The sequence below is a fragment of the Dendrobates tinctorius genome, unplaced genomic scaffold, assembly GCF_039654945.1.
Source record: "Dendrobates tinctorius isolate UK_male_01 unplaced genomic scaffold, ASM3965494v1 ptg000211l, whole genome shotgun sequence".
Taxonomy (NCBI): domain Eukaryota; kingdom Metazoa; phylum Chordata; class Amphibia; order Anura; family Dendrobatidae; genus Dendrobates; species Dendrobates tinctorius.
Window position 1 is genome coordinate 31,037,957 of NW_027361878.1, and position 22,090 is coordinate 31,060,046.

The following is a 22,090-nucleotide window of genomic DNA, read 5'->3' on the forward strand; positions in this document are numbered from 1 at the left end:
TGATGACCTAGGGAATCATAATGGCAGGTCAGTTTAAGCATTTAGTGAACTTAGTAAAAAAGCCAAACAAAACAAGTGTGGGATTGCACTTTTTTTTTTTTTTTTTTTTTCAGTTTCAATGCAGTTGGAATTTTACCCGTTTTCTGCTACAGAACCTGGTAAAACCAATGGTGTCGTTCAAAAGTACAACTCGTCCCACAAAAAATAAATCCTCATATGGCCATATTGATGGAAAAATAAAAAAAATATTATGGCCCTGGGAAGAAGGGGAGCAAAAAATGAAAATGCAAAACCAAAAATACCCCAGTCGTTAAGGGGTTAATGGCATTGGTATAGCCTGAATGTTACCTATGGTTTGTTTTTTGTTCTGCACCCCCATCACCTTACCAGCATTAAGTTCCCTGATCCTTTATCTGCAGGATCTGACTGCCATCTGTTAGTGGAAAGGGGAACTGATGTCAAATTCTATGCACCATCATGGCTGATAGAGGGTCCTGTTACCTTAGGTGGTTGGGGGGAAGCTCTAAGCATTGATCATCACATTTAAAGGGACTTTTTCAGCACAGAATAACTTCAAACCAAGCACAGGTGCTTGGTGCACCCTTGATGTGGCCAAACATACTTGTTTTCCTTCGAGCTCTATGAAATCAGTGCTGTCACTCGAAGAGGGGGTGGGGGATAAATTAAGAAACCGGTGTGAAGTTGAGCAATATTTGACCACACCATGGGTGCACTGAGTACCTGGTTTGAACAGTCATTCTGCGCTGAAAGTCCCTTTTAATATATTATGGTTAGAAGATGCTATGATTTCAGTTTAATGGAAGCTTAGGGGACGACCCATTGTGTCCCAGATGCAAAATGCAGTCAGCGGATTTGATGGACATTCTGGGCCTGTTCAAAATTAGAACGTCTTTGAAGACGTGTGACGAATATTCTAAATCTTGGCCCCAATCCATTGATTTTTGACATAATTCTTTTGGAAAACTGTTGTAAAATTATGCAAAATTTTTGCACAAAAAATGATGTCACTTTTAGTGTTTTTTTTGTTTTTTTTACACCAGTCCTGGCCAAGGCCGACAACTTTTTGAAAGATGGGCAGAGCTTCTTGGCAAGGAGCAAGTGTGGCCGACAAATGTAATTTACGCTAAATTACTACAGAAATGTCCTCCAGTCCCTGACTATAGGACCTTTGCGGCACTGGAGCTGAATTATTGGCAAAATGAATTTTACTCATCTTGCTCCACGTTATGTGTTGTGTATTCGGTTAATGTCACCCCTTTGCCACTTGTATAGATATAGGTTGATGTCGAAGAATTGAGGACTAATGACCTAGGACAACGTCTTACTGAATTAAGTAACCCAGATCAGCTGGCAGGACGCTGCCTGAGTATTCAAGTAGTTGGCATTCTGACACCGGGTGAAAACTTTCTGTTTAATGCAACATTGCTATTTTGGTCATAGTGTTCCAGCACTGCTACCTCAGCCACAAATGCAAACACTCCTACTACTCCAGACATCTCTATTCCAAGCTCATCTACATCAGTCACCTCCGATCCAGCGCTGCTTTGCCAGTCACCTCCGATCCAGCGCTGCTTTGCCAGTCACCTCCGATCCAGCGCTGCTTTGCCAGTCACCTCCGATCCAGCGCTGCTTTGCCAGTCACAGGTGATCCAGCGCTGCTTTGCCAGTCACAGGTGATCCAGCGCTGCTTTGCCAGTCACAGGTGATCCAGCGCTGCTTTGCCAGTCACAGGTGATCCAGCGCTGCTTCGCCAGTCACAGGTGATCCAGCGCTGCTTCGCCAGTCACAGGTGATCCAGCGCTGCTTCGCCAGTCACCTCCGATCCAGCTCTGCTTCGCCAGTCACCGGTGATCCAGCTCTACTTCGCCAGTCACCTCCGATCCAGCGCTGCTTTGCCAGTCACCTCCGATCCAGCGCTGCTTTGCCAGTCACAGGTGATCCAGCGCTGCTTTGCCAGTCACAGGTGATCCAGCGCTGCTTTGCCAGTCACAGGTGATCCAGCGCTGCTTTGCCAGTCACAGGTGATCCAGCGCTGCTTTGCCAGTCACAGGTGATCCAGCGCTGCTTTGCCAGTCACAGGTGATCCAGCGCTGCTTCGCCAGTCACAGGTGATCCAGCGCTGCTTCGCCAGTCACAGGTGATCCAGCGCTGCTTCGCCAGTCACAGGTGATCCAGCGCTGCTTCGCCAGTCACCTCCGATCCAGCTCTGCTTCGCCAGTCACCGGTGATCCAGCTCTACTTCGCCAGTCACAGGTGATCCAGCGCTGCTTCGCCAGTGACCTCCGATCCAGCTCTGCTTCGCCAGTCACAGGTGATCCAGCTCTGCTGCCCCAGTCACAGGTGATCCAGTGCTGCTTCACCAGTCACAGGTGATCCAGCTCTGCTTCGCCATTCACAAGTGATCCAGCGCTGCTTCATTAGTCACAGATGATCCAGCTCTGCTTTGCCAGTCACAGGTGATCCAGCTCTGCTTCGCCAGTCACAGGTGATCCAGCTCTGCTTCGCCAGTCACAGGTGATCCAGTGCTGCTTCGCCAGTCACAGGTGATCCAGCTCTGCTTCATTAGTCACATGATCCAGCTCTGCTTTGCCAGTCACAGGTGATCTAGTGCTGCTTCGCCAGTCACAGGTGATCTAGTGCTGCTTCGCCAGTCACAGATGATCCAGCTCTGCTTCACCAGTCACAGTTGATCCAGCTCTGCTTCGCCAGTCACAGGTGATCCAGCGCTGCTTCGCCAGTCACCGGTGATCCAGCTCTGCTTCGTCAGTCACAGATGATCCAGCTCTGCTTCGCCAGTCACAGGTGATCCAGCGCTGCTTCACCAGTCACAGGTGATCCAGCTCTGCTTCGCCAGTCACAGGTGATCCAACTCTGCTTCACCAGTCACAGATGATCCAACTCTGCTTCACCAGTCACAGGTGGATCCAGCTCTGCTTCGCCATTCACAGGTGATCCAGCGCTGCTTCGCCAGTCACAGGTGATCCAGCGCTGCTTTGCCAGTCACAGGTGATCCAGCTCTGCTTCGCCAGTCACAGGTGATCCAGCGCTGCTTCGCCAGTTACAGGTGATCCAGCTCTGCTTCGCCAGTCACAGGTGATCCAGCTCTGCTTCGCCAGTCACAGGTGATCCAGCTCTGCTTCGCCAGTCACAGTTGATCCAGCGCTGCTTCGCCAGTCACCTCCGATCCAGCTCTGCTTCGCCAGTCACAGGTGATCCAGCTCTGCTGCCCCAGTCACAGGTGATCCAGTGCTGCTTCACCAGTCACAGGTGATCCAGCTCTGCTTCGCCATTCACAAGTGATCCAGCGCTGCTTCATTAGTCACAGATGATCCAGCTCTGCTTTGTCAGTCACAGGTGATCCAGCTCTGCTTCGCCAGTCACAGGTGATCCAGTGCTGCTTCGCCTGTCACAGGTGATCCAGCTCTGCTTCATTAGTCACAGATGATCCAGCTCTGCTTTGCCAGTCACAGGTGATCTAGTGCTGCTTCGCCAGTCACAGGTGATCTAGTGCTGCTTCGCCAGTCACAGATGATCCAGCTCTGCTTCACCAGTCACAGTTGATCCAGCTCTGCTTCGCCAGTCACAGGTGATCCAGTGCTGCTTCGCCAGTCACAGGTGATCCAGCTCTGCTTCGTCAGTCACAGATGATCCAGCTCTGCTTCGCCAGTCACAGGTGATCCAGCGCTGCTTCACCAGTCACAGGTGGATCCAGCTCTGCTTCGCCATTCACAAGTGATCCAGCGCTGCTTCGCCAGTCACAGGTGATCCAGCGCTGCTTTGCCAGTCACAGGTGATCCAGCGCTGCTTTGCCAGTCACAGGTGATCCAGCGCTGCTTTGCCAGTCACAGGTGATCCAGCGCTGCTTCACCAGTCACCGCCGTATTCCAAGCTCATCTACACCAGTCACTGTCGACCCAGCTCCATTGACATGGCATCTCCTCCACAGCCCTGTCCCCTGTTCTGCTGCACCAGCGCCTCCTGTCCATGCTGCTCCAGGACTGCTCTTCCAGACTTGGGGCTTGAACGATTCACCTCCCCAGGTCAGACGTAACATAATACATGATGTATATTTGACACAATTGTGCACAAAAATTAATTTTTTTATTTTTTTTCCCCATGAAGGTTTTGAGGAGGTAAGTTACTGTTTGTTCATTGTACTTTTTCTAACGTGCACATTTTCAATAGACCACTTTTTTTTTTTTTTTAAAGAAAAGGAAATTCTATGGTGATTTTATTAGCGAGAAAATCTGCACAATGGAATAAACAAAAATAAAAAATGAAGACATAAGATATTTCTGTTATTATTGCATATTTAGCGGTTTTACTTCATTTTTCTGGCCGGCAGGATCTTCTTGCTGAGGAGTCCGGCTGGGTGACCGCTACATGACTGCTGGTGGCCGATCACACTTCTTCACATGTTTTGCCGATAATAGTTAATTTGAATTTCGAAGGATTTTGCCTTATAAAGTAATGACACTTTTCCACCTGTGGAGCATAAAAGACAAAGAATCTAAAATACCGTTATATTTACATAAATAACCACATTTGCCCCATTCTGGACACCAAATTATGGGTCGTGCCACTCAATAGCCTCCCTACAACCTTTACAAAAGAGATGGCTCTAGGCACAATAACGTACGCAGTATAGAAGTCCCGAGTGAGGCAGACCCCATCGATAACTTCCGGCCACTCAATGCCACGTAGTGGCACAACCTCCCAGGTTCTGGTGCTTTAGACAAGTCGGAGAGGGATATGTAGCAAAGGCAGAGGAGACCCCAAATTATGAGAAGAGACCTCCCCAAATACTAGGCTATTCTCTTTTTCTAGGAGTTTCCCAAACTTTTTTTTTGCATAAGCGGCTACTACAATACATCAAATTTACATTTGGTAACTCGGCCTTTCCAAGTACAGCAAAGTATACTGAGAATAAAGACTAGTAGTACCATCATGTGCTCAAATCCAGGGGTCTTGCAGGTCTCTAAATTTTCTTCTTTGAGGCACCCGGTTGGCTCTATAATGACTGTAAATTGGTAATTTATCCAATTGGCGACCTTAAATGAGGAAAACATAAGAAGAAACAAATGGTAAAAACTTTAGACTTTACTATACGTAGCATACATGATATTAAATAGTTCTTAGACTTTATGAGACCGATGTAGTTACTTTGAAAATCCTTGTCACGATCTCTATAATTCTTTCTGAAAGTCCCCCCCGTCTCATTAATGTAAAAAAAATGTTGACTACAGATTTTCAAAATAAGTACACTAGGCTCATCAGGTCAACGAGATCTATTTACTAATGGATGCAGTTTTGGTGAAATCTGGTGACCGATCCACATTAAATAGGTTGACCTGTACAACATATTCCCAGATGAATTTCTTCTATAAATATGTATGTACTTACTTTACTATAATATACTTGTATTAAGAAAGCTCCACTGATGACTCGGCTTCACCATCGATCTCGGGTCCTAGAAGAAGAACTTCCACTTTGTGCTCAACAGAGTCAGCAATCACTATGGGGATGGAGACTTTAAGGAGTATCTCAACGCCAGACCCCCCCCCACTCCAAAAAAAAAAAAACCCTGGGGGCATGAGCGTTATATTACTCCCATCCACTCTGCTGGAACTGTAAGATGCTGCATTTTGGGGGGTAAATTCTAAAGTTTGCTATGGGGCCCTGGATTTCTTGCCATTTTATCTATGTCTTGCCCTTTGTAAATGTTTAGGCCGTATAATAGTAATCCACTAGGGAGTGGTTTTTCGAGGTATTAAGAGGGTAAACATCGAAGCTGAGAAGTTTAATCAAAGCATTAGAAATTGAAATTGTGTAAATGTTTGGAGTGAAATTCAAGAGTTGAATTGGCTCTGGTGCAGGATTAGCAAATGCAATTGGTGCAATGTGCAAAACCCTGCTCTACGTCACATTATCTTGTCATGCCATGTGCGCACGAGACATTTGCAGATGTTTATTTTGCATTAAAAGCTTTTTCTTTTTAATAATTGTATGGTATTGGGGGTCATGGTCCAACCTCAGGGTCCCGTACTGAACGTGAGAGGCACTTAGGTCTAGGTAAGACTTTGCACTACAGTGTTGATGTAGGGTGGCCTGGAATAAGGTGCTCCAAATTCATTAAAGAGGACCTGTCGCTAGATCAAGAGTGTCCTGTTTGGGCTCTTAGTTTATTCCTTCTACTTCACTGAGTAATACACAGTTTGTTTTTTTGGAATCCACCATATCTCCACCAGAGATATGGGCCTTTTAATTTTGTGATAATTTTAAGAATTCTTACTAAGGGGGCGTGGTTCACAGGGTAATTATGCAGAACAACCTAAAGACACGCCCCAGAGGATCTTGTGAGCGCATATACTACCATATCTCTGCAACTGTATGGGAGATAAAAAAAAAACTCAACTCAGGGGAACAATGGGAAAAAAAGTAAGAGCCCAACAGGCAATTTTCGACATGGTGACAGATTCGCTTTAAATCTGGATGTGTTTGGATTGGGCATAACGCTTGAGTTGCTGAGGTCTTAGCCTGTAAGCAGAACCAGATTTTTATCAGAAGACTCCTTGACAGCTCTTCTCGAATGCTATACCAAGAAAAACAGAACAAGCTTTCTAAAACTTCACATTATATACATAGGGGCATAATTATAGGACCATCTTCCACATAAAGGCACCCCAGTATGTGTTGTATGTTAAAAACCTAAAGAGATGAACTAGAATATAAGTTTGTGTGCATGCAAAGTGTAGGTGCATGTTCACATTGACTATTAAACAGACAAAACCTAAGATAAAAGAAAAAAAAAAAAATGAGCAAATACCCTGCAGTAAATAAATAGCATTACTGCATGAAAATAACATTGGGTACTTAGTTAACATAATAATGTTAATTAAAAAAAAGCCATTCCACCACATCAAGGTGACCCTATTTAGTCCCCAATAGGGTCACTTTGATGTGGTGGGATGGCTTTTACATTTTTTGATAATAATTATGTTAACTAAGTACCATATATTATTTTTATGCACTATTGCTATTTCTTTTTTAGTGCAGAGTATTTGCTTGTGTATTATATGTTGTGTTGTACATAGTAGGTAAAGAGATGTGCTACAGATATTGCACATATTACAGCAGCTCAGGGCTTATGCTCAGAAACAAGAAGTGGTTAAATGGAATCTGTCAGTGATCTAGGGTATTTGTTGGCAAATCCATCAATTATAGTGGCCAGGTGGCAATCAAATGCTTTGCTATGGCTGCCGCTGGTGCAATAGGCAGCAGTTGTATCCCAGGACTTTATGTCTTAGGTTGCTCAGAAGATCTCTTGCCAATTAAGACAGCTGTATTATCGATGGAACCTGGCAGGAGTCTGAATCTTAGTCTGGACCACAGAGACTAAAATGTACACCATTTTCAGCAATCAAATGTCTAGATGATACCTGTTAAACTGTTGTAGGGGCAATGGGACCCCCACTAATTGCCAGAACAGGGGTCTTATGTATGTCCCCTTCTTATTCCCTGGATCTTCACTGGTCACAAGATCATGCTCAGGAGGAGCTGAGTGGAGCGTCTGTTCATGCACGGGCGCTTCTGCCCTGCTCTAAGCTTATGACGCAGCACAGGGGTCCTTGTCAGTATTTAAAGGTTTATTCTGATCTACATATATTATCACTTGTCTCCTAGATAGGTGATAAGGATTAGATTGGTGTTGGTTCTATCAATGGGACCCCACTGATAGACAGGTCCCCAATCTGGAAATCTTTGTATCGTCAACGCCATACATATTAGGCAGCGGTCGGCAAATTGGACAGCTATCTCTGCCAACTTCTCCATAAATAGGAAAGCTCCTCTATGAGAAAGCAGCCTAAAGACACACCCCATAGGATCCTGGGAGCACCACCCACTTAGTAAAAACCATAAAAAGTAGCACTAACCAAATCGGAGCCATATGGCATATCTAAAAAAAAAAAAATTTGGCTACGGCTATATACATATTTATTCTTTATGCGCGAGCCACTGCCAGCTTCTAATGGTGGTGGCTTGTCTCCCAGTGAAGAAAAGGATCGGCCATTGGTTGGAAATCCAACGGCTGGTTCCTTCTATATCCCGACACCATTTGTGGGGGAAGAGTCAGGAGACTCTCGTAAATATTAGACTGTTGGCTGATTTTGCCAATATTGTTGCATTTGGTCAGTTTTGGTCTAATAATGTTAATAGAGGTTGCGTTGTGTTGTGAATGAATGCCATCTTCCTCATGTTCTCAGCTGCAATTATAGAGAACAACCATGATCAGTATAACCAGGGCACTTGGTGCTCAAATGGTCATTTCAGGAGAAGAGAGGGAAAAAAAAGAGAGAGAATTTTGTTGTTCTCCAACCATGATCAGTGCTACATCAGTGCTCATCCGACACGTTCCCCATTGTCGATTCTTCTGTGTTTTTACAGGACATTGGGTTTTAGTTTTTCAGTCTCGTAATTATTAAAATGTAAGCTAAAATCTATGAAAAGTGAAAAAAAACGGATCACATTTCTCCTGTACTGTAAGAAATGGTTTCTTTACCTGCATCAGTGCCTCCTCCACTTCAGTGATCTTGCTCCAGTACCGACTGGAATTTTTCTTATTGTACGAGTTCTGTAGAAGCTTTGCCATTTGCATTACTTTTTTGGAGTCCAGGGGCAAAGTGTTCCATCCTCCGAGAACAGGAGCAACCTCCGCTTTAATCAATTCCTCCATAGGGGCGCAGTAGCCAAAAGAGACAAACGAAATGAGGAGGAGTATGATAGAATTCATATTTCCATCTGATACATGCAACAAATAAGGCACAAGACGTCCTGCGATGCACCTTATATATATGCAAATGGAATCTAGTGTATCCCCTTAAGTAAAGTACACGTGTGAGGAGTCAAGTCATGTAACTTTACTAACAGCAAATATTAGGACTTGTCAACAAAGGACGGTGTGGTTAGTTTACAGGTGTAGGTCTTGTAAAGGCTCTTCTTAAATAGGTATCTCATGTTTGTTGTTTGGGTGCACACATCTTCCCAGCCTCAACGCCTCCCTCCTTAGGCTACTTTCACACATCAGGTTTTTGCCGTCAGGCAGGATCCGGCTATTTTTTAGAAAAACCGGATCCGGAGTAAATTTTGAAGAACTGTAGAAACGGATCTGTTTTTCTGCCAGATCCATCTAGCAGGTTATATCTGTTTCCTGGGGGCTGGCCAATTGGATCTGAGCATGCGCAGACTTAAAAAAAAGGATCCGGTGGCCGGATCTGTCTTTTTCCAGATCCGGCGCCCATAGACTTTCATTGTGGCAAAAAGCTGGATCCGGCGCTGTCCGGTTTTTCGCCGCAGACAAAAAACGTTACTAGAGACGTTTTTTCCAGATGCCGGAATCAAAATTTTTCCCGGATCCAGCAAAAACCGGAAGAAACGGAAGGCCATGCGGCACGATCAGGCGCTAATACAATTCAATGAGAGAAAAACTGATCCGGCGCCTGATTTCGCCAGATCCGGTTTTTCTACAAATAGCCGGATCCTGCCTGACGGCAAAAAACTGATGTGTGAAAGTAGCCTTACTGGGGAACATTGTGTTCCTGAAGAACGACAGTTCGGGCCTGTGAAGTAGCTTCACCACTGCTCTGTACCATCTCAAACTATGTAGTAAGACCCAGCTAAGTGTATAGGTGCTGCCCAGTCGGGTGCAGGATATTCCTGCTGACCAACCTATTGTTTATGTGATTAGTATATTGTTCTTTGGCCACCATGTACTATTTAAGAGTTACCAGTTATTGGTAATAATCCTGATGCGCTGTTCTTACTGTTGAAACCTGACCCAGCTTGTAACGTTCACATCATCCAAGTCTGTGATTGCTTCAGACGTTTGCCTTTGGGTTGTTGACGGATACCGAAAATCGGAGACCCCTCTCCTATAGACCGTGAATGAAGCGGTGTTCACATCGCTCCCATGACTGGAAGGGTTGGACTCCTAACAATCATATATTTATCACCTATCTTGGACAAACCCTTTAAATGAGTGAAAAGGTATCAATATTGACAACAACGCTTAATATTTACTTCCTGTAAGATCTGACCGCTCTCTAATATCCCCATGATCCATGACAGCACAATTTTATTAACTAAAAGTAAACAATCAAGTTTCAGTCTGTAATCTTCATTCCTTCATTAATTTTAGACCTCCTGATTTGCAGTTTGTAGCCTGATCCAAGTCTCAAATTGTTCTCTTACAGGAGTGTCCCTCTCAGTAATACAGTCTGTGTGTATCCAGGACGCTTCATTAATTAATATCAGCACATCTTCTATGCTGCACTTATTTCCTCTTCATGAATGGTATTTTACATTAGACCTTAATGGGTTATTGTAATGATCTTCTCTTCAGGACTACACAGCTCTCTTGGCTCCCGGATACCAGTTTGTAGGGGGGGAGGGGGGACACCATCCACTCCTAGTGATAGATATCTTGGACCAGTGGCTTGGTTGAGCCGCTAGTTCGAACTATGCGCTGCGGGCGGCGGAGGCAACTTTTCCACTGCAGCATTGGAGGAGCGCAGGGATACTGACGCTGGGCAGATTCAGAGGAGCACTATGCTCCTTGCCTAAGAGACCGGCCACCACTGATAAGACTACAGAGGTGGTCGGTAAATGCAGTAATCTCTGAGAACGTAGAGGATTTTTAACAAGCTGAAAATTGCAAAGTTGTTAGCTTTTAATGTCACTTTACAATTTCACCCATTCAGGAGAAAACACCGTTAAGATGGATTGAACCTTTAGGAGTTAATAACTTTGTAGACCAGTTCTTGTTCAACAGCAAGAAAGTTACAAAATAAATAATAATGCAATTATTACACTTTCATGATATAAGGACATAGATTTTATTAAAAATGATCTGTGCAAATTAGAAACAGAAAGCAAGGCAGAAGATTCATCAAGATGTACGCTGTTTAATTAGTCTGGCACGTCTTCAGGCTGCTACTGCAAATAATGTCCATATCTGTAGTCATTTAAGTAACACTTTTGGGGAGTAAATTATTAATTTCTGTTTGGCAATTGCACTCACTTCTAAAAAAAAACCTTGTGTGGCGTAAAAGATCGCAAAGATTTTCTGCACACACAAAAAAGAAAAAAAATAACACAGTATAAACAACAGTCTCTACACCAAGTGGGCACATGGTCTAAAGCACATATGTCAAACTCTGGCCCATGGGCCAAATCTGGCCCTCAGGGTGAGTATATTTGGCCCGCCATGCCGAGCAGATCCCCCGAGTATATTTGGCCTGCAATCCCTTGGGGGTCCCCCGGCCCGACATAGCATTTTAAATTATATTGGCATCCTAGATGCTGATACAGTTGAAAGCAACAATGGAGGGAGGAGAGTCAGATTACGCTCCCTCTCCCATTATTACCCCTCTGCGTCTGACGTCTCAGCGCAGTGGGTGCGATGACGTCATTACAACGTGCCCACAGTACCGAGGTGTGCAGAAGAGACCGAAGCAGTGGGGGAATGGGCAGAGCAGAGGTTTTTTGTAATGTAGGTCCTATTATACTGTATGGAGTACTACATGAGCCCATTATACTATATGGAACACTATATGGGGCCATTATACTGTATGGGGCACTTTTTGTTGCCATTATACTGTATGGAGCATGTTATGGGGCCATTATACTGTATGATATGAAGCACTATGTGGGGCCATTATATTCTATGGAGCAGTATGTGGGGCCATTATACTGTATGGAGCACTATGTGAGGCCATTATACTGTATGGAGCACTATGGGAGGTCATTATACTGTATAGAGCATTAAGTGAGATCAATTAAACTATATAGAGCACTATGTGGCCATTATACTGCATAGAGCACTGTATGAGGCCATAATACTGTATGAAGCAGCACTTTTTGTGGCCATTATACTGTATGGAGCAGTGTGTGGTGCACATTATACTGTATGAAGCACTATGTGAGTCCATTATACTGTATAGAGCACTATATGGGGCTGTTATACTGTATGGAAGGCAATGCAGGGCCTTGTTATACTGTATAGAGGACTATGTAGAGCTGATTAAATTGTATAGAGCACTGTGGGGCCCTTATACTGTATGGAAGACTATGTGGGGCCATTATACTGTATGAAGGACTAAGTGGAACCATTATACTGTATGGAGCACTATGTGGGGCCATTATACTGTATGGAGGACAATGTGGAGCCATTATACTTTATGGAGGACTAAGTGGGGCCATTATACTGTATGGAGGACTATGTGGGGTTTATTATACTGTATAGAGCACTATGTGGAACCATTATACTGTATGGAGGACAATGTGGGGTCCATTAAACTGTATGGAGAAGTTCTTTTTGTGGCCATTATACTTTATGGAGGGCTGCCTGGGGATCACAATTGAGGCATTATACTGTGATGGGTCATCATACTGTGCATATGGAGGGTACTATTGAGGAACACACTGTGGGGGTATCATAGTGTGTTTGGGGGACACATGATTTTGCATCATACTTTATTATCTGTATTATTCAAGATTTTTTATTCTTTGTTATTACATATTTAAAGTAGTCCATTGGGTCATATGCTTTTTTTTACTGCTTTTACATATATATTATTCCAATATTTTATTTTAAGATGTATTCATTAACATGTGCTTTGTTCGTGTGACAACCCCTTTAAGTTTGTTTCCATATGAAAATGTTCATAGTTATTTTTGATAAGGTAAAGCTTCCTCAATTGTAGACATTTTTTAAATAAATCAAGGCTGGCCTGAGACTTTCTCCAAGCTTTTAATTTTGTCCCTCTGGATATTTGAGTTTGTGATCCCTGGTCTAAAGCGACACTATCTGCTGCCTATGCAACAGATGCAAAAAGCTGAGGAAAAAAAGTCACTGGCTAAGTGCATTTGACATCTTTTTAAGGCGGATTCCAACATAGAAACCGCATGAAAAAACTGTAAAAAAAAAAAAAAAAAAAACAATGATGAGAAATAATGAACCCATGCAATCCTATGTAAAGATGACTCACTGTTCATGCATTCAGGCTTTTGAATGTCTTAACAATTTTAGGATCTAAAAACGCTAAGAAATGACTGATCTATTCTTCCAGCGTTTTACTTTACAATACAAGACAATGGAAAAGCTCAAAAGATGATCGGAAGCCAACAAAAAAAACACCAAAAAAGTTGGTCTCCAGAAATTGTCAGTGTTTGCATTAGATTATTTCACAAAAAGGCACGTCATGGTAAATACAATCTGGTCATATAAATGAAAGCACTCCAATAATGGTGACCACCATGGGAATTACATGGCTTTGTGTTTTCTAAGAGGGTCATTGGACACTACAGTACCATGAAACTGCATGGACTGAGCCACAAAACAGTTCTCTGCAGGAAATGACAGAAACTTCTATAACAGTTATTGATGATGATTAGACAGCTCCTCTCATATAGTTATATTGTAGAAGATCATACTGCAGCTCAATAATTGTATACATTAAATGTTGTCATATAGGCGTGGAAGAATTAATACACAGTCACATAAGCAAGCAAGAGGTGGTGCTTTCCTTTGGAAATGATTGCACCAGTGCTAATGGAAGGGTATATCATCTACATGTCCCTTCATTATAAAGGTGCAGATATAAGGCAACCTCGCAATATGCATATGGAACGGATTTATTCTGGTCCATCAGTTTATTCCATGACTTCAGGGGTTGTACCTAAAAAAACAGAGGAAAACATATATATGTTTGTAATGCAGTATCCTTCTCACCTGGAAGCTGAAGCTGCTTGTTGCCACATTTTATGATAAAAGTCAAATTATTAAACATACTTCTACTATTATAAATGGGTTTTCTACACTTTCACTGGGTTTTCTACACTTTCACACTGGTGACCTGAACTTACCAGCTGGAGATGTTTACATCCGGCTTCTGCTGGAGTTGATAACCTCACCAATTTTATATTGATGACATACCCTATAAGCAGGTTAATATCAAGGTGGTGCAAATCCCCTTTAACCAAGCATAAAAACAGAGGGTGAAAATATTGGCAAAACAGCACAATCTTAAAGAGGTTGTCCAGGTTTTGGTCCAAGTCTTCAGTCACTCTATCTGACTGCAGACTTGTGAATCTGCACAACGCACGCTGTCAGAATTCTCCGGTGCCGGAAGAGTAAGCGGACATATGAGTGCAAGTATGCGATTTGTATACATGCAATCACGTGCCGACTAGAAGGCGCAGCCTCACTCAATACAAGTGACTTGAGCGCTGTTGGACACATGTAGTTGGATTGTGACTGGTAGAATGCTGATCACATACTTCAGGGCATGTGCCCACCGCTCCTGGAGCCAGCACCGGAGAATCCATACATTGCATCCTTTCTTCCTTTTCTTGGAGTCATTATACGTCCTGGCAGAGACGTGTCCGCGCTCAGAGCTTTTCAATAGTTCTTACGAACCTACAAGAGGTGAGCTGAAATTTATCTTTTTCAGTATCCTGTAAGGATGCACAAGTCTGCAGTCATATAGAGTTGGGGGGTGTTTTTTTTTAAATTAAAGTATTTGTGTATGTGTTTCTTTTTCTTTTTTTTTTCCCCTGATAGACCCCTCTCCACTACTAACACTAGGGCTTGATGCCAGCTGTGTTTTTGGACAATTCACATCTGACATCAACCCTAACTACCATTACCCCAATTGCCAACGCAACAGGGCAAATGGGACGAGACCACGGCAAAGTGCCATAATTGGCGCCTCTAATGCGATGCGCCACTTCTGGGGCGGCCGTGGACTGGTATTTTTAGGGTGGGAAGGTCCCAATAACCAAGGACTTTCCCAGTCTGGTAATATAAGCTCACAGATTTCTGTTTTACCCTTACTGGTTCCAAAAAATAAGGGGTATGTATTGTCATTTGTGCTGCTGGAAAAAAAATGGACATGTCTACGTGTGGGTCACACGGTCCGTGTGAAAACAGGGACATGTGCGCAGCCCCATAGATTCTAATGGGGGTTGCATATGTGCTTGTCTCCAGTACGTGTGAAAAATGACGTCACATGTAGTGGAAATGCTGACTTGTCAAAGGGGTCTTCTTAAATAGATAAATTATGTCAACTCTGATCAAACATCAGCTAGAAGCTGTGTAACTTCAGAACTAGCAAGTATGTCAGAACTAGCATCACAGCCAGCTATGTGCAGCGGTAGCACAGACTTTACCGCAACAAAATGGAAACAAGTAGTTATTGAAGTATAGTTAGAAAGTTGGTTCATTTTGCATTTAGGAAGCAATAACATGAAAAAACTGTGTGTAAAAAAGGTGTAAAGGTGAAAGAATATTTTATGTATCAAATCTACCTTTTTCATCAGCATTAGTTATCTCTCTCAGGCATTCATCTGGTACATCTGCTACACATCGTCTGTGGACATTAAATTGGCAGTCTGTAGAGAATGGATTAATACATTACATTTAGGCCTATATAGCGCACTCCTTGATGCAAATATGGAAGACAATTATTCATGCCATCATCTTTTTATGTCTTATTTGCAGAAATAATCATAAGGGATGTGGATCGCAACTTATGGAAACTGAGATGTCTGAACTTTGCATGATATATCGATTCTTTTTACAATTCTAAAAATATCACTTGGCTACTAAACATCACATAAAAACTGAATTATATCTGTGTTTTGTTACTATATATTTTGTTGATTTTGTTTAGCTTCCAGATTTATTTTTAGACGTATAGGGTTGACAGGGCATATATCACAGGTGCTAACGGAGGGACCAAAGAGCTGGTCTGTCCTGGCAAAATATGAAGATAATTGAGCTAGGCAACTAACTGAATTATTGACCCTAGTGAAGGAAGCCTACCTATAATACTTGTGAATTCCAACAAGCACCAAAGGGAACTGCCAGAAACAAGATTACTAAATATTCTGGTTTCTCAAAATCTCACTTGTACTATGGGAGAACCTTTAGGTTATGTGCAGATGTGCATTTTTCTCACGTGGGTTCTTTCCGAAACCCATCTAAATAGTGCAAATTGAGTGATTAAAAGAATGACTATATGCATTTCTCTGTAAAAACAACTCCCTGTTCATATGTTCAGTGTTTTGAGCATATTTTGACCACTTTAGGTTTCTTGACTGGCCCAGCCAGAGCCCTGACCTAAACCCAATTGAGCATCTCAGGAGAGACCTGAAAATGGCTGTCCACCAACGTTCACCGTCCAACCTGACGGAACTGGAGGGAATCTGCGAGGAAGAATGGCAGAGGAACCCCAAATCCAGGTGTGAAAAACTTGTTGCATCATTCCCAAAAAGACTCATGGCTGTACTAGCTCAAAAGGTGCTTCCACTCAATACTGAGCAAAGGGTCTGAATACTTATGGCCATGTGAGATTACAGTTTTTCTTTTTTAATAAATTTGCAAAAATTTCTACATTTCTTTTTTTTTCAGTCAAGATGGGGTGCAGAGTGTACATTAATGAGAAAAAATGAACTTTTTTTAATTTACCAAATGGCTGCAATTAAACAAAGAGTGAAAAATTTAAAGGGGTCTGAATGCTTTCCGTACTCACAGTAACTAATTAACGTTTTTTTCCTGAACTACATCTCTTCAATCTTTATCTGAACTTAGGGCATGCCAATTTTTAGTTATAGCAGAACGTATAGCTTTGTCCAGGGACCAAATTTAAAACTAAAGATGAATCTCTTGGGTTTTGCACAGTTGTTATTAACGCGAGGTGTCCTAAGTGCTTTAGGACCTGTCAAAGTGTCTGATCCCCTGCATCCATGTACTACTTGTATTGAATGAAGAAAGGATTGTTTTACTGCATCACAGAGTGCCACCTATTTTTTTCCTTTTTGACCTGGACTTTGTACAACGCTGATTGTTTTCAGACCTGGATTTAGTTCAAGAAGGGGTTTTCCTAGTAGTGGACAACCCCATTAAACCACAGCCGTCAAAGAAACATATAGCAGTCTGTGGTCGGCTTCATAAAAAAAAGTCACTGATCGTCCATTATGACTTCTCAGGTGTTTGCAAAAAATAATGACAAATAAACCGTTGGAGGTGATCAATAAAAAGTAGAATAATACACATTTACCTTTGCACTGCATGCCCTGTTTGAACATCCCCCAAAGAAGACCTTGGCAGTGCTGACAAAATGTGGGACGTGTGTATGTGCGGTCTTCAAAAGTATGGGAGACCTTCACTCTGTCCATGTTCCAGCCAATCTTTCAATATAGGTCCGACCCCTTGAAGGAAAGAACACGAGATTTCTTTGTATTACGAAACGATATAAGAGAAAAAAAAGAATTCTTCTAAGTAAATGTATCATGGCAATAAACCTTTATATGTGCCTGTTTATAGAATGGTAGCTTTAAGGCACAATGTAGAAGGGCATCTTTCTTTTTTGAAGAAACCATTTTCTCTTCTAAAACAGAAAGGGCCTGTGCACACGTTAAGTATATACCGCATTTTTGGTACATTTTTTTCCATGCAGTTTTTCCACAAAAACGGCAGCATTTCCTAGTACCCGCAAAGTGAATGAGATTCCTCAAGATTCATGCACACGTTGCCTATTTTTGTCTTGTAGATTTGATGTAGCTTCAAATGTGCAGAAAGTCAATTTTTTCAGTGTTTTTGCTAAGTTTTCCCCTGTTCCAATGCATGTAAAAAACCACATAAAAAAAATGCAAGTCAAAAAATGCTGTGTTTTTCCCTTTTTGGTGCAGAAATGTTCACTGCATAAGTCCTCTGCACATACCATTACTGTAGTATTTGGGTTACCTCCCCCCCGTACTGTAGTGTGGGCCTTTCTCTCTTTTTCAGGTAACCTAATATTAAAAGTTAAAAGGATTGATGCCTTTGATCAAGTGCGTAGGAACGGGCTGCTCACACCCTGTCTAAATGCTCAGCAGCTGCTGTGACCTAGAGACAATCTATACCATGTACTGAGCACTACAATGCACGAAAGCTCGGTACTCGAATCGAGCAGGTCGGACGCTCAGACGGGCTCAACTCGAGTCACGAGTTAAATGAAAGTTAATGGGAAACTCGCCTCCATGATGAAGCATTGCGAAACGCGCGTCGGGGCATGAGGGATGCTCTAGGAAGCACCATCAGTTTGCGGTATATCACAGTGGCATTTTCATATGCGCCCATTATGTTCTATACATTGAATCTAGGGCAATTATAGGAGTTTTTTGCTGGGTACATATTTTAGTGGACTGACCCATAATATATCTGCGGAGGGGGAGCCTAATTGGCCTAATAGGGGACAGAGTGTTTACTACCACCTTAAGTATTATTGTGCCCTATTATTTCTTTTGCTCCTTAATAAACTATAGGGATCACCTAACAGTTTAGGCTATATGTGTTAAGGGATATTAGTGGGTTAGCCGTTCTCAAACTTGTCGGACATATCTGAGGATAGTCGGTTCATGATTGTAGATGAAGTAAATTACGTTGGTCTTTCCCTGTGGTATACTTTATACTATGCCCTATTTTTTGCCTTTAGAAGAAATGCTGTTATGTTGTGCTTCCATGGCATATGGTCCTCTCTTACACTGGTCTAGCACCTTCTTTTTAATGGTTGTAATTTGTACTGTTCATAAATAAAATTATCTTTTAAATATACCATTGTGTGGCACCTTCTTATAAATAAGAAATCAAGGTTACCACAAAAGGTGATAATAGTTGTTTTGTGGTATATTTCCCAGTATGGGGTGTTGAAAAATTGAATTGGGCAATTTTGGTGAACATACCATTACTGTAGTATTTGGGTTACCTCCCCCCCTACTGTAGTGTGGGCCTTTCTATCTTTTTTAGGTAACCTAATATTAAAAGTTAAAAGGATGGATGCCTTTGATCAAGTGCGTAGGAGCGGGATGCTCACACCCTGTCTAAATGCTTAGCGACTGCTGTGACCTAGAGACAATCTATACCATGTACTGAGCACTACAATGCACGAAAGCTCGGTACTCGAATCGAGCAGGTCGGACGTTCAGACGGGCTCAACTCGAGTCATGAGTTAAATGAAAGTCAATGGGAAACTCAAGAATTTTTGCGAAAAACCCTAACAGGAAAGTTGGGAGGAGGAGGGGGCAAGAAAATAGATGAAAAGGATGGAAATAGCGCTCGAATGGAATAGGAACAGCATGGGGAAGACGCCTGGATGCATCTCTGACTCTCAGGTCGCTGCTGGGAACAATGTTGTCAGAGTATTACTCCACTTTTACGGACCGACAATAAAACATACAAAACCAAAGATAAAACGGATTTTACAGGAAAAATTATAGGAAACATTATTTCCTGTATAATGACTTGTATATAAGGCAAAATGAATCCCTTAAGGACCAGGCCACTTTGTAGGTTAATCACTGGGCCTCCTTTTTTTTAAATCTGACCACTGTCACTTTATGAGGTTATAACTCTGGAACGCTTCAACAGATCCCACTGATTCTGAGAAAGTTTTCTTTGTGACATATTGTACTTCATGATGGTGGTAAAATTTATTTAACATGACTTGCGTTTTTTTGTGAAAAAAATCGGAAATGTGGCAAAAATGTAGAAAATGTCACAATTTTCAAACTTTGAATTTTTATGCCCTTAAATCAGAGAGTGATATCGCCCAAAATAGTTAAGAAAAATCATCTCCCACATGTCTCTTTTATATCAGCACAATTCTTGAAATATAATTTTGTTTTGTTAGGAAGTTATAAGGGTTAAAAGGTGACCATCGGTTTCTCATTTTTCGAACAAAATTTACCAAACCATTTTTTTTAGGGACCACATCACATTTGAAGTCACTTTGAGGGGTGTACAAGACAGAAAATACCCAAAAGTGACACCATTCTAAAAAGTGCACCCCTCAAACAACGTTCAAGAATTTTATTAACCCTTCATGTGCTTCACATGAACTGGAGAAATATGGAAGAAAAAAATGAACATTTAACTTTTTTTCACAAAAATTTAACGTAAAACCCAATTTTTTTTTATTTCCAGTAGGTTCAGGAGAAAATGAACCCCAATATTTGTTCTGTCATTTCTTCTGAGTATGCTGATGCTCCGCATATGGGGACAAACCACTGTGTGGGCACATGGCAGGGCTCCAAAGGATAGGAGCGCTGTTTGACTTTTTGAACACAAAATTGACTGGAATGGAGAGCGGACACCATGTTGCGTTTGGAAAGCCCCTGATGTGCCTAAAGAATGGAAATCCCCCAAATGTGACCCCATTTTGTAAACTAGATCCCTCAAGGAACTTATCTAGATGAACCCGCAGGTGCTTCACAGACTTTTATAACATAGAGCTGTGAAAATAAAAAAATATTTTTTCCACAAAAATTATCTTTTAGCCTCAAATTTTTTTATTTTCACAAGGGTAACAGGAGAAAATGGACTGCAAAATGTGTTGTGCAATTTCTCCTGAATGTGCCAATACCCCATATGTGGAGGAAAACTACTTTTGAGGTACAGTGTAAAGCTCAGAAGGGAAGAAGGGACATATTGAAGTTCAGATTTTGCTGGAATGGTTTGAGGGTGTCATGTCACATTGGCAGAGCCCCCGAGATGTCAGACCAGCAGAATCCCCCATAAGTGATGTCATTTTGCAAACTACACCTCTCAATAAATTAATCTAGGGGTGTAGTGACCATATTGACACCATATGTGCTTCACAGAAATTTATACCATTGGGCAGTGAAGAAAGAATAATTACATTTCTTCCACTGAAACGTTGTTTTAGCCCAATATTTCTAATTTTTATAATGGCAAATAGGAAAAAAAATGACGTCTCAGTTTGTTGTGCACTTTCTCCTACGTGTAATCAGGAACTACCTTTGAGTCACAGTACAAAGCTCAGAAGGGAAGGAGCACTATATTACAGTGCAGATGTTAGTGTTATGGTTTGAGGGTGCCATGACCCACTGGGAGAGCCCCTGAGGTGGCAGAACCCCCATAAATGACCCCATTTTACAAACTACACCTTCAGGCTGTGTGCCCACAATGCGTTTTGCTAAGCATTTCCGCAGCGTTTGTGCCGGCTCAGACGCTGCAGAAAAGCTTAAAAGATGCATCAAATTAATTTGCATGCGTTTTTGGCTTTTTGTGCCAATGCATGCGTTTTTAACCGCTCAGGAATCGCTTAGCGGCTAAAAACGCAGCATGCTCATTAATTCCCGCATTGCTGAGCGTTTTTAGCCATCCCCAATGTTCCCAGAAATCGCGTGTCACAAAACGTGTCAAAAACGCGTGGCTTTTTGACAAAAACTGCGCAAGAAACGCACGGAAAAAGACACACGGTTTCTGGGAAGGGGATCAGTTTCCTGAGCGTTTAAAAAAGCTAGTGTGGGCACATAGCCTCAATTAATTCTTCTAGGGGTGCAGTGATCATATTGACACCACAGGTGTGTCACAGAATTTTATACCATTGGGCAGTAAGGAAAAAATAACTACATTTTCACCACCAACATTTTGTTTTAGCCCCAGATTTTACATTTTCAAAAGGGTAACGTGTTACACCAGCCTGCTATCCTGTCTTATAAATGCAGGAGTGACAGTCTTAGGTATCTGGTGGCTGCAAACAAGTGTCCCTTAATCCTTCTTACCAGAAATGTTATCACGAAGGGGAATAAAATGGTGGATGTCTTCTGCACAGCAGTCTGTGAGGTAATGAGCTTCTTCTTCCTACAATGCAGCACTACAGAGCAAGAGACGGGAAGTCCAAAGGGACAGAAAGCTTCTTCCGTAAATTCAGCCACCAGATGGGAGTCTGTGCTAACAAATACTCACTAATGAAACGGAAATGGAACGTGTCCCCAAGACTTAACGCTGATAACCTGCAGATATGGAGTTAATCTGCAGGTTAACGTGTTATTATGCTGCCCGGCGCCTGCACATCGCCGAATGCATCGGGGAGAAAATTAACTTTATACTCCCCACCAGCATTCGGTTTCAGTGACAGGGACGGCGCCTGTCCTGTCACCGCTCTGAGTGCGACGGCTGTAACCGCGTCCTCGGCCCTGACCGACACTCGCTCTGCATTGGGGC

General features: G+C 42.4%; 1 protein-coding gene across 1 annotated transcript; it reads right to left on the reverse strand.

The window, feature by feature from the left end:
• Positions 1–4,237: 4,237 nt before the first annotated feature.
• Positions 4,238–21,804, reverse strand: LOC141058439 (cystatin-11-like). The gene is made up of 6 exons (XM_073554691.1): positions 21,649–21,804; positions 17,142–17,292; positions 15,388–15,471; positions 8,582–13,757; positions 4,965–5,072; positions 4,238–4,506 (listed from the first exon to the last, which is right to left on the reverse strand). Exons 4-6 carry the CDS (start codon positions 8,810–8,812, stop codon positions 4,423–4,425), a joined length of 423 nt encoding a protein of 140 aa, XP_073410792.1. The 5' UTR covers positions 8,813–13,757; positions 15,388–15,471; positions 17,142–17,292; positions 21,649–21,804; the 3' UTR covers positions 4,238–4,422.
• Positions 21,805–22,090: the final 286 nt, after the last annotated feature.